General features: G+C 48.8%; 1 protein-coding gene across 1 annotated transcript; it reads right to left on the bottom strand.

Moving 5' to 3' along the window:
• Window positions 1-2,655: 2,655 nt before the first annotated feature.
• Window positions 2,656-11,566, bottom strand: EREG (epiregulin). The gene is made up of 5 exons (XM_059826974.1): window positions 11,521-11,566; window positions 4,893-4,976; window positions 4,446-4,569; window positions 3,717-3,863; window positions 2,656-2,731 (listed from the first exon to the last, which is right to left on the bottom strand). Exons 1-5 carry the CDS (start codon window positions 11,564-11,566, stop codon window positions 2,671-2,673), a joined length of 462 nt encoding a protein of 153 aa, XP_059682957.1. The 3' UTR covers window positions 2,656-2,670.
• Window positions 11,567-13,300: the final 1,734 nt, after the last annotated feature.

A 13,300-nucleotide genomic window follows, 5' to 3' on the forward strand; every position in this document is an offset into this window, starting at 1 on the left:
GACACAAAGGATCAGGCAGACCAGGGAAAAATTTGTACCATCCAGACCCATCTTAAACATTGACTGACCTGCACCGACAGCTGAATAAGGACTGGTCTGTAGCACTGCCAAAAATGAGCGCTTAAATTATCTCAGAATATGGCAGAAGGTAGCCACAGGCTACCTCCACAGACCCAGCATGTCGAGCATAAACCCTGCAGGATAGCCCAGTATTTGAAAAAGATGGGCAAGATACCCCACGGTCAGATCAACACAGGCTGTTCTGTGATACACCTCACGTCAAACAGCGAGAGGCAGCTTGCCCGCAGCCATCAGGACATGCAAAGGGAGTCTTCTATCCCTACATCACCATACTTGATCTGGAAGATTTTCTTGTCTTTGGTCAATGTCGCTTGGTCAAGCTTTTCGTCCTGAGAAGTGGCATGAGCAAAGCATCACTCACTTTGGTTGAGCAGGCCTGGGTCTTGATTGCACTTGGTTTACCTACAGGCCTGTGGCAGGCAGAAATGACCTTGCGGCTGCAATGTTCAGAAGCTGGTGGTTCATCTGCTGAAGAAAGACCACGACAGCAGCGTGTGCTAGAGGGTCTGTAGCGAATGCAGCAGAATGAGCAGCACAAAAAGTAACTCAATCCCAGGCCGTAGCCTTGCAACCACAGCTCACGTGCACCAGCCTGGAGCATCTGGGCTCTCCTGCTGTGCGCTGCTGGAGCGATCCATCGTGTGTAATGTTGGTCTGCTCAGATCACACCTTTGTTTTGCTAAGTAGACATCCCTCATCACCTCATGCACTCCCCATGGGGAACAGAAGTGCAATGAAAACTGGCAGATTCTGGGCAGAGCTATTTCATCACACCCCAGGTCTGCCTGACCACACCTTTGCCGTAGTTGGTGCTTGTCAGAGGAAAGATAGCGGGGAAAGTAAGTCCAACTCAGGAAGCGACTATCAAGCTAGGGAAGAAGCAGAGCTATCATTTCACATGACTCATCTTTCCCAAAGAAAGGAGCATAGGGCACATGGCCAGGGCAGAGCACTTCGGCAAGCCTTTCCCACCTTGCCTCCCAGTCCCAAATGCAGGAACCCTCCTCGGTTCCCCTTCACAGCTCCCCTGTTCTCTGGACAGGAGACTGACAGCTACATTCCCAAAGACCGCTGCTGGCCGAGTGACTTGTCACGACCGGCTGCCTTCTGCCGGATCGCTGCGCACGTGCGTTGACAGGCTTGTGGGTTCTCTTTCATGGCAGGTCACAGGCAGGCTTTACTCCACAGGATGACACAAGGCAGATTTAAGCCCTGTTACCTACAAGTGCAGCTGAAAATTGTTACTGGACAACACATAGCAGAAAAGCAAGGAAAGTCACTTTTGAGAATAAGATCCTCCCTTTCATTCACTTGATCTCAAGAGCATCTAAGACAGGAGGGCAGTTTAAGGAGAGAGGAAAAGAGCCAGTTTATTCCTCCAGGAGGGCCTCTGGCTAACTGAGAGCTTCTGAAATAGCACTCTCGGTTTGTGATGTCTCACGTCCCACCACTCTTCCTTACGAAGATCCTGTTGCACAGGTCAAGAGATGACAGGTCTCATGCCCATAAACACCAAGCAACGCAGGCCGACACAGCTCGCACGGACCTTTGGCAAAGACCGGGAATGATGTAAAGGTTGTGCTTTTTCTCACATCTTCTGAAAGTCTGAGAAGTGATGGGATTAACAGGGATAACTCAGGTGTTGCAAGAACCCTTCCTGTTCACAGGGTGCCACACTCAGGGTGTAGCTATACCCAGCGGGGTATTCTATCACTATTTTAGGCCAACAAGATATCTACATTAAGCCCAAACTCAAAAGCTTTCCTTTCCCCTGCTCTCAGCTGTAGCATAGACACTATAGCAGGAACACTACAGGCAGGACTCAAGTGCTGGTGCTGGTTCTGCGGGAGTTTTCTTCCTGTAGCTACACTCACACACTGAGCTGCCATGTGTTACTACGTTCAGCTGCAGGGACCGATCAACCTGTGCAGCCGCCTCCCTGCTGTAGTCCAAAATATATCCAGCACAACTTGCCCGAACGTACGGATGAGCTGAGACCCATGCTGCTGTCATGCAGTACATGTTGGTTGGATAGGCTGCGCTAGGAGCTGCTCTCTTTCTTCCTTTAAGTCTTCCTCCACTTATGCCAGCTAATAGCCATGCTCACTGGAACTAAGGTGCATTGATACATATTATCAGCAATACTGCGCTTTCTCTCTCCAAAAGTAACTGCTGGGCCTTCAAACGTCCTCCTCAGCTAAGCCACACCAAGTTTCACTTCAATCAAACCACACAGACGTTTTGACTTTGTCTAGAACTTTTATTTCAAGGAGTAGAATTGTTTTGAGCATATTCACAAGAATAAATATAAAATTACTCTTCAGAGTAAGAAGATGAGTTTTTATAAAAATATATCTCTATCCCACAGAACCACTTTGGTGGGGTTCTCATTAGGAAATATTATTTAATAAAAAAATAAAACACTGAAAATAAAATGCTTGACCTATACTGATTGGATCACCAAACAATTGAAATTTTTAAAAGGATATAAATATTGTAAATATTGTTAATAAAAATAACATTTAAATAGATGGGAAGCCACTGAGTCCATCCAGATGAACACAACAATGTAGGAAGCCACCGTTTCTTCTACAGGGCACCAACTTCCTTGTATTCGTTGGCATTTGTTTGTCTCTTCCTGCTTCGGTACCTGGAAGAAGAGAAGAGAAGTATGAGTTCTGGAAAGGCAGTTGTTCCAAATGGCCTTCTGGGGAGTCAAGGGAGGCGGGGGTGAAGGAAGAAGAATGCTGTATGACTGCCTCACATTTGTTTTAAACTTCTAGCAGCTAGGCTTTGTCCGTGCTCATTTCCAGCTCTAAGATAACTTGCATGCAGAGTCTCATTTCTCAACTCTTCACTGAAGATTTCACATCTGCATTGAAGTCTTGCTGCTAGTACTAGGTTTGTCTTTGAGAAGTCCTGCTGGATCCTTCCCCGCAATAGGGCTGAGTACCCTAACCAACTAGGCCATCTTCTGTTTGAGATGATGCATCGAGTCTTCAGGCAGGGAAGAGGAATCACAGTGGCTACCATCTAGCTATCAGATCTGTGAAGCTGAGCTCTCCCTCTGGGGGTTGTTCCACCTTCTCGGCTCTCTGACAGCTGCTTATGATTAGTTATCAGCCTGAAGAATGATTCCTGCTGCTTCTGGGTTTGTTAATGGAGAAGACTACTGTCCTCTATGGTAAAGCTGATAAGGCAATGCTCGTGATATCACAGTCACCACAATAACACGGCAGATAAACAAATTAGCTAGGATTAATCCAGTTGCTCTCCAGTTCCTGATGACTGGGGAAATGGCATTACCGAGAAAAGGAACTACAGTTTTCTTATTCCCTGTCTGCTCTCCTTTACCTGAACACACCCTCTAAGACAGACGTGAACTAACCTATACCATTCTCTGCCAGGGTTCAAAGGCATCTGAGGGTACTGTTGCCTAGCCTGCAATGCGGGGTATGCATACTTCCTTTTTTGAACACTTCACTAAGTGCAGGCTAGCAGGTCTGTATATCAAACTATCTCCATGCAGTCAAGTGAGTGTAGGTATCCCAAGTCCATCTGGAGGTACTCAGCAGACATCTTACTACACATACAGCTGACTTGTCTTCCTGAGCCACAAAGAAAATCTTTCTTACCTTCTGCAGATGTAGTAGCTTGCAATAGAGATGGCGGTGAGGAAAAGCAGAACTACGATAACTGTCAGTGCCACATATTCCTTACTGAGGGGTTGTCTGACAAGTTCTGAATGCACACATCGGACACCAGAAAAGCCTACGTCACACCTGAAGATGAGAGATGCAGAATTAGAGACATCGCTGTGGGGTTACACTTCAGCAGTCCACAAAGCATGCTATACTGCTGGCCTGCTGATTCCTCAGGGACAAGCAATTTGAACTGATGTAACTCAAGGCTATGTGCTCCTAGAAACGGTTGCAAATTTTTCAAGTAAATGAGGAATACCGTTAAAAATGCCTAGAGGGTCTTTATTATGTAGCCTGAATCAAAGGAGAGACCTTGCTGCTTTGCCTGAGGTCTGGATCTCTCACTACTGTAAATACAGATGAACAGAGAAGCAAATGAGAATGAGTGTCCCAGGTTTAAATTGGGTTGGTGACTAATTTCAGGTGTCTAAGACTCTCACCCAGGTTTCACTAGAGCCAGCACATGTGCTTAACACTTGCTTAAGTGCAGCTGAGGTGTATCATAGATACATTGCTCCTTTTAAACTTCTGTGAGCATTTAAATGCTTTGCTGGACTGGTGCTCCAGCTAAGTGTCAACAGCAGTGAGATCAAAGGCCACGTGCGGTTCATCTCAAAGCCCACCGCAGAGAGGTCTGCAGGATGCATTGCGCCCTGTGCTTACCTGCAGTAGTGCTCATCCAGGTCCACTATGTACACGCACTGTCCATGGAAGCAGTAGTCCTTCATTTCAGGCTTGCATCTAGTTATCCCAACTTGAGCCACACGTGGACTGTTCTCTGTCTGGACTGTAAGGAGATTCTGTTAGCATCTCATCAGCCTTATTTTCCCTTTGTATTTCCCAAACAACATACAAGCTTTACAAGTACGACTAATAGTCTCGCTACCAAGAGACCTTCAATGCAGTAGGCACTAAAGCAGAAGAGCCTTCTCAACAGGGAAAGGATTTTCCCAGGTGAAAGTTCTACTGACTTTTCCTTCAGGAGTTCCACATAAGCTATTTCTGCTTTTGCAGCAGAGTTCTCACCTCAGACAGAGCTCTTCTCCCAACGAAGCAATATTAAAGGAAATGCAGGCTAAAAAAGGGTTCTCATTCAACAAGTACACTTACTTAGTGCTGTTGTGCAGTTCTCCATTTCACCAGGCTCACATAATGGGATCACTGTTGTGCCCAGGACTGCTTGCAGTAAGTAACCTACAAGAGAATACAAAGAAGAGTTAAGCACAGTTCAGTATTTCAGCTGATGTACTCATTAAGTTAATACAAGAAGAACAGAAGCTTTTTATCTTAGTAGGAAAAACCTAGTGTTGTCAGCTGAAAAAATACAGGTCTGAGACATCTGCTGCCTATATTATATAAGGCAGCCCAAAGAAACATCTCTGAAATATAAACTTTTAACGTAGAACAGAGTTCAAACAGAACTTCGGTGTGTGTGACCACCTCTCGCCCGCACTCTGAGTGAAACTGGGCAGGAACAGGCTTGGAGAGATGACACAGGAGAGGCAGAAATTAGTCCAACTCAATTATGTGACGTTTCTGACTAGCCTGGCATGGCACCTGTGCAAGAGAAACAGCCAGGGTTCCACAATTAGGCACGACAATCCAGCATTCATCACAGGAGGAGTTCTTTTGGTGATCAAAATCACAATGTCCTTGAGTCACAACAGTCCACAACAGGATCTCCTAGGACTCAGCAAGTCAGTGCAGTTGGTGACTCAATATGCCAGGTCAGTGCTCAGCCAGGCTCAGAGACCCACCACTGGCTTCAGAAACCACATACTGCTCGGGGTAGGCTTAACACAAAAGCTGCTCTTGAGCAGCAAAGAGCTTCCTCAGCCACCTATGTGCTGTAACCAGCCTGAAAGGCTGGACAGTTCCTGCACTGGAGCTTTTCAGTTAAAAGCCCGCTTGCAAAGACTGCTAACACGAGGTATCAAACCCTCTTCATCTGGTCACTGGGTTGGAGACGTTACTGACGACTTGATGGCTCCTGGGCCAGTGTTACTTATCTCAGCAGAACCCTGGAAGAAAACAGGTACATTTCTGTCCTTCCTTCACCATCCACACTAAAGAAATCTGCAGCTCAGCAGCTTTGATGTGGGGACCAGACATAATAGGAGACTGCACCATGCAGGGTGAGGCGTTCAGCTACCACAGTGGCGGCTGCATCTCCTTGGGGAGCAAGGGCCCTCCTTCCTTTCTCTCAGAGATTCAGCTTATAAAGCATTTTGACATCTTTCGGGCTGTATAGTGCTGCAGAGGCACAGCTTTCAGGTATTCTACTAGTTAAGTGAACATTTCCAAACAGGATTTGAAAGCCAAGTACTTGTAGCTTCGTGGCTAGCCCATGAGGAATAGTCAACGTTTGCCCCAGCTGGCCATGAAATCCCCTTGGCTAACGCTCTTGCTGTGGTCACAAACTAACCTGCTCACGAACTGCTTAGTCATCAGCCTCATTCCACAGAAGTCTGTAATTTGTGTCTTTGGGCTGTTTGCCTCTATTAACTTGTCGGGTCATGCATGTCTAATGGAGGGAGTGTGCCTTCATAATTTCTTGATCACTCTAATTCAACTCTGGTTATTAGAAAGTTTCATTACATCTCAGTGTTGAATCTAGTAGTGATTTATGGATTTCCTGCAGCTCATCTACTTCCTGGTGATTAGTAGGCTTCCTTTAAGTTTTATTCCAGCTAGATACAAGAACAGAAGGAATATCCACCTCAGAGGGACAGGTTTTTTTTGTGTGTTTGTGTTTCTTTAAAAACACCGTTCCTTCTCCTTACCTCTCTCTCCACTGCATCCCTTGCAAAGCTAATAAGCCAGGTTTCCACCGAGCTTTAGAAAGAATGATAAAGACTAGGTCTGCCGGAGTGAGAGCCATGGTAACAGACCAACGATGCCGGCATCTTGACTTGTACAGGAGACTAAGCTGGAGACATCTGCACCTGCTAGCATGAGTCAGCAGGACCTGCCTTTCACTCCAATGGGGCAGGACCAGCAAGTTTACTTTCAGGGTGGGTTTTTTTTGTTTTTTTAAACAGCACTGGGCTCACTATAGATTTCATCAGAAGAAGCAGTTTAACACTTCTGTAAGGCCAACTTGAGTCGCCACGACAGAAAGTTAAAGTGTGTGAAGGATGAGGCCATCAGCTGACTGACAGTGGCAGGTCAGTTATGGCTAGAACAGCAGGCTTCGGACCTGGTGTCCCAAATGATCTGGGAAAAGAAGATTTACCGAGTCAGTCCTCCTTTCCAGGAACTAGAGGGACATTTCAGGAGTGCTCCGTGGACTAAGCTGCTCCCTCGGCAAGGAGCAGCCATGGCACAGAACAGCTCTGTCCCACTACGTGTGCACCATATCATTGCAAGAAGGGATGCTGAAATCCTGAAACTAGCGGGAGTTAGTGACCTGAGGCTCCCTCCTGTTTCCCACGTACTGCTGCTATCATCTCTGTGTGACGTGCTAGGGCAAGATTTGGTCTGGGGGCCCCAGGACAGTAATGAATGTAAGTCAAAATATGCTAGAGGTACCCGAGACATCCACTTCTCTTGTACTTACTAAGTAGATGGATTAAGCCAGCTGACGATCTCTTTTAGCTTACACATTTCTATTTCAACTTGCATACTTCCTTGATCTGACCATAATCTGAGCAGTTGCTTTTTAATCTGAAGTTCCCAGCTCGAGAGTTACCAGAGCCCAGCTTTTGCATTTGAGCAACTCAAACCTAGGTACACGCAAGAGACAGGTCAGTTCTTCTCTTGGCTCCAGAAAGAGGCACTGCTTTCCAGCTAGAGGAAAGGCCAAAACTCAGACACCTGTGAGAGACAAATTAAAATACACGTCCTCCTCCTACAACACCGAACAAAGGCTTGCCCCATGCCAGCCGTGTGCAACAACCAATAGTCTCCTCTGCCTGACTGCAGACACACAAGCCGGAAAGGCTGGAGTGCAGGCGTGGATGTTTGCTGACACCCAGCAGTATTTTCTGCATTCGGGCAAAGTCCTTTCCGTTCTGCACTGTTATATTTTGCCCTTTTCCCCCATGCACATATTTCTCCTCTGACATCAATGGGAGCAGGATCCTGCGGGAGGATAAGGGATCCACACACTGCAACGGCAAAGGAGAGCCTTTCCCAGAATAATTATCTGATGATGTATTCCAAACATAGGACCTGGGAGAGGTAGTTATATTTTTATTCCTTCACTGTTCACTAAGCAAATACTCTACAGGGTACAAGATAACAGTAATGAGATGGTGAATATTCATGTGTGCCTCGCAGGAATGCGAATGCTACACCATTTATTGCTGCACCACTAGCGTGCATGCAGAGTACCGTCTGGTATTGTAGGTATTCCTGTAAGGTTAATACTGACAGCAGTGGCTATTACTGGAACAGGGGTAATGCTGCTGTTTCATCGTCCTTCCATGAAGGATGAAAGGAAAATGAGGGACAGAGACTGGCTGCTTTTGCTCCCTGCAGCCTTCATCAGAGATGACATGCAAGGACTAATTATCAGTTCATCCACTGAAAGCCACCTATAGTTTCCAGTTACAGGATGACTGTTAAGGATGAAGGATGCACGTACAGGATACACATAACTGAAAACTAGTCTCTTTGCAAGATTTACACTCATTTTAAAGGGGAATTGTCAGGTTTCTAGGAGGTCAATCATCATCTGAGTTAGCTTTGCCTGTCACCGAGATCACTAGTCTTGTACTAATTCATCTGAAGAAGACCCCATGATGCTACTTCACATTTGGCCTCTCTGTGGTCTCTCTGCCACAGAGGTAGCGCCGACACTACTCACAAGGGTTGCACTTCCAAAGCAATACCAAGCACAGAGGTGTCCAGGTGACATGCACCTGGAGTACCTCAGCCCATTTTAACTCTAGAGACAGATCAAGGTGGATCCCCGACACCTGATTTTGGACACCCAGAGCATGTCTGACTGTCGAAGGCCTTCGTGTAGACTAAGCAGGAAACATGGAAGTTAAGCCAGTCTGTCCCATTGGCTTTGTAAGCATCACTACTACCAAAATTTATCTCTAGTGCATCACCTTCCGTATCTCGCTGCTGCTAACCTCCGTGGCTAGCCACTGAAGTTTGCAGGCCGTTTCAGACAAAGCTAGCACTTCTGACAATAAAGGCTAGGTGGGTGGTTGTGTTATAGATGAGGATCACAGAAATGTAGAGTTCACCAGGAAAGCCTTGCAAACAGCTTACTCTTATTCAAGATTTGGCTGTGCAACTATACCCCTTGCTCACATCAACCACAGCATCTCTAGAGTTCAGGTTATCCACGTAGGCTGAGCATGTTTCCTGGGAAAGGGGAAGCAGTCATTTGAAATAATTTTAACCACCTCAGACAGAACACACCTCCCCATCCTTGCACTCAGGATACATCATCTGGTTTCTTCTTGCTGTTTTGGGTAGGATGTACCTGGTGCCTAGTTACTTGACCATGGCCATCAAGGCAGGTGCCCAACACTCCTCTTCCTGAGATGAGACATACAAGATGTACAGGTTGCTCTTCTCACCCATGTGAAGGAAGATGCTATCAGCCCTTTCCACCTCATCCCCGTGCGGTCTCTATGTATGTTTGGCCTAGTGTCTAAATGGAGGCACCAGATGTGATGGTACTGAGAGACAGGCGCAAATAAATTACGCTTAGGGCAACTGGACATAAGTGCCTATACATGTTTCTGGGAAGTAGCGTCCAGGTTTCCCCATCTCACTTTTTGTACCCATGACTTCAGAACCGCTGACTCAAAGGCATGGATGCCCAGGGCCAGGCCAGAGCAGCTCTAAGGCAGCCGTGGAAACACCAGCCTGTATGGCAAGACTATCGCTCCAAAATTGCTGCAGGCCCACACGATTATCTTCAACACTGTGCCAGGACTTGCCCTTAAGCAGAGATAATGCAGATAATTACCTACTATGTGCACCCAGTCATCTCAGTACTGCTTCCACCCCTGTGGAGACCTACACATCAGTGACCTTATTCACATGCTACCCCTGTGCCCAGGCCACTCTGCTTTCCACCACATGGACGGGGGGCAGAGGTGCTACACCACAGAAGAAGCAGAAATCCATTACTGCTTCCAACCAGACACATCAGCAGCTGACATTTTCTGCACTCCAGACTCAGCGACCTTTATGTTCATCCCACATGCTGATGGCCAGACAAATGTGGCGCAGGAAAACATAAGGTCCGCAGATCCTGAAACTGTCCGGTGAGTCTGGAGATCCGAGGCCTGCCCTCCCCACTGAGTGGGCATTACAGTGACTGCAAGGAGACCAGTGCCAAGGCTCCTGCAGTAACTCACGGAAAAGGCAGGGCCTGGGCTTCCCTGGGAGGGAAAGGCAGTAAAGTGCTCGTAACACTCGTTATGATGCCATCTAGCTATGACTAATCTATCCCTTACTATTAGATTTTGTGCCTGCCCCGGAAATAAATAAATCCATATACAAATCCATGAAGACACACCAGTTCCTTCCAGTGCCAGCCTTCTGCAAAGCATGTCTGACTCACAGACTACAAGATGTTTAGCCTGCTGTCCTAGCAAGTAAGATGCTGTGCAGCAGCTGATCCATAAGATATTATGGAAATACCTGGCCAAGATAACAGACAGAAACTTATGCTGCAGTGGGATTAGCAGATGAGGGAACATCTGCCCCAAGAGAGAAATCTTGGGACCTGAGCTTCCCCATCAACTGCGACCCTGAGCCCAACAGCATGAGTGTGAGATTATGCTTTGTCATTAAAGCAGCATGCGAGTGTGCCGGGTCTCGGTCCTGCCTCAAACATTTGCTGCCCACACAGTTCGAGTCACCTCAGAGGGTCAGCTCTCGGCAGTCACTGCTTGTCACTGCCAGCACCCAGCGGAGGTGTGTGGCAAGGATCAGTTGTTACTTCGCAGCACACCCAGGCTCCAGGACTCTCGATGCTCTAAGGATACACGTGTTCACTTTGGACTTTCAGGTAGCTTGTGTGATGCAACAGAGCAACACGCTCCCAGTGAGGAGGGAGAAGTGTCAAGCAGAGGGAGGCCACGACCTGTTTAGTTACCATAAGGAAGTCTCTGCTGCCACAGGGATCCACCTGCTGAGCTCACCCAGAGCATGGCCCGGGTGAAGGCAGCAGGACCCGACTCCAAACAAGACAGGACAAAGTAAAAGAGAACAGATAGCATTGCCTTTTTTTAGGGACGTGGTTTAGCGGTGGACTTGGCAGCGTTAGGTTTACGGTCAGACTCGATGATCTTAAAGGTCCCTTCCAACCTAAATGATTCTGGCATTCTGTGATTCTATGACTTGAGCAGACTGAGCTGCGAGCAGAGCTAGGGAGAAGGGGAATGAACGTTTACCTTCACTCAGTCACAGGGCACGCCTGGGCGTCGCACGAGCAACAAAACGTCCCATAACAGCACAGCACAGACTAAGATCTGTGTGCTCCACTCCTCAACTCATACAGCCACCCAGGTATCCCTGCCCGTCACTTCACCTCGGAGAAGCAGCACGCCGGCTTCACCTGAAGGCAAGCTGAGCTTCATGTTTTGCCGGACATCTTCCAGCAGCGAGAGAACGCCCCGGCCCCGCGACTCAGCGCCCGATCCCTCCCGGCCCCGCCAGCCCCCGCCGCGGGCGGGGCAGAGGAGCTGCCTGCCCGCCGGAGCCGGGGGCAGCGGCTTGCCACGGCGCCCCGACCCGCGGGGGGCACGGCGGCGGCACTCACCGAGGAAGAGCAGCAGGCTGCGGGCCCGCAGACAGCCGGCGTCCATCGCCCTCGCGTCCCCGGGGAGAAGAGGAGGAAAGGGAGGAAGCGGAGGCAGCCGGCTGCGGCGGAGCGGCGGCGGCGCGGCGGGAGCGGTGTGGGTGCCGGCCGCGCCGCCCCGCACCTTTATGGGCTGCGGGAGAGGCGGGGCGCCGCTGGCCGGTGATGAAACCCCGGCTGGGCCCGGGGCAGGTGCCCGGCGCCGGCCTCCTCGCTTCCTGCCCCCCGACCGGCCGCGCCGCCCCCGGCAGCGGGCACCCTCCGAGGCCGCGGGCGATCCCCCGACGGCGGGCAGGAGGGCGCACCGCGGCCCGGCTGCCCCAGCGCTTCGGCGGGGAGGCGCGGCCGGACGCACTCCTGCCTGACCCCTCCGGCCGGTACATTTGGTTTTCCTTATTTTAGCAAGCATTACTGCAAATAGCACGTGGGGTCGTAAAACTACCCGTCTCCTCTGAGCAGTCTGGCCAAGGCACTGATGCCTGGGCCCTCCCCGGGCAATGGATGCCCACGGCTGACGGCACAGCCTCGGCACCGCTGCCTTCTGCTTGCCCCCATTTCATCAGTGAGAGGCCTGGGACCGCTGGTGCAGCACAGACCCAGAGCCGACCGCTGCCCAGGTGGGCTCTGCCTCGAGACAATGTACCGGTGGGCCATCACACTGCCACGAACGCTGCCTGCGTGTAAACCAAGGTTTGGAAAACACCTCAGGGCGGGCAGCCAGAAACCTGCTGCCTTCCCTAATCTCCCATCTCCTGGCATTTCTGAAGTGACCCTCAGCACACATGTCCTGCTGCCAGGGAGCCTCGGCGCTAGGGGCAGAAATGGTCTTTTAAGTTACAGCACAGGCCACAGGAATGCCGGCACCTCACCCAGCACCTGGACGGGCCGCGACGGTCTCAAGGTGAGCGGGTGCTTACGCCACATTGCCCCTCCAGCCCTTGGCCTCGTCACAGCCCAGTAGCACGGGCAGTTCCTGGTAGCAACAGATCTTTCATTACTTAGGCAGCAGTCAACTAGTTGCAGCTACTTTTTTAAAAAGTTACTTTCAAGCATCTTGTTAAAGCCCACGCACTCTGTCGCTATGTTAGGCAAGGCCTCGTTTGGCGGTTACATCCCATCATCGGGTAGCTGAGGGATACCCAACCCCAAATTCCTACTGTATGCATACGCCTGAAACAAAGTGTGTTTTATCTAAACAAGCTGCTCAGCAACGGTGGGTATTTCTTTTCCTTTTAAAGCAAAAAACTTCTTCCTCTGCTTTACCGCTTCCCATCATCAAAAAAGGCAAGCTCATACCCAATTTATTGCAGAACTGATAAGCCTATCTCAGAGTGTAAGGAATTTGAGTATTGATAGTGAGGTGCAGTTTAATAGCTGATGACTCAAGTATCCATAGTTTCTCCATTTTATAAGTGATTATTGATACAAGAGAGTTAATTGTAGAAGATACTGCAGAATACAATATACTACATCTCCATGTTCAGATTGCAATTGTAAGCAATAGACACATTAATTCAGTGAGCTGGAATAGATCTGGTACTTACCAATCATACTCTTCCTTATTTTGGGAGCGTTTTCTCACGTTTACAGAAGTGCGGAGATGCTGAAATGAAAAAAGGCAATGTGTTACTACAGAATTGTATGTCAGCACCATTTATTAATTATCCAAATGGTATGAGAGTTGGCAAGATAAATGTAATAAAGATCAGTGTGAAAGTAGCATTCAGAAGTTGGTCCTCCA

This window comes from Gavia stellata, chromosome 19 (genome assembly GCF_030936135.1).
Source record: "Gavia stellata isolate bGavSte3 chromosome 19, bGavSte3.hap2, whole genome shotgun sequence".
Taxonomy (NCBI): domain Eukaryota; kingdom Metazoa; phylum Chordata; class Aves; order Gaviiformes; family Gaviidae; genus Gavia; species Gavia stellata.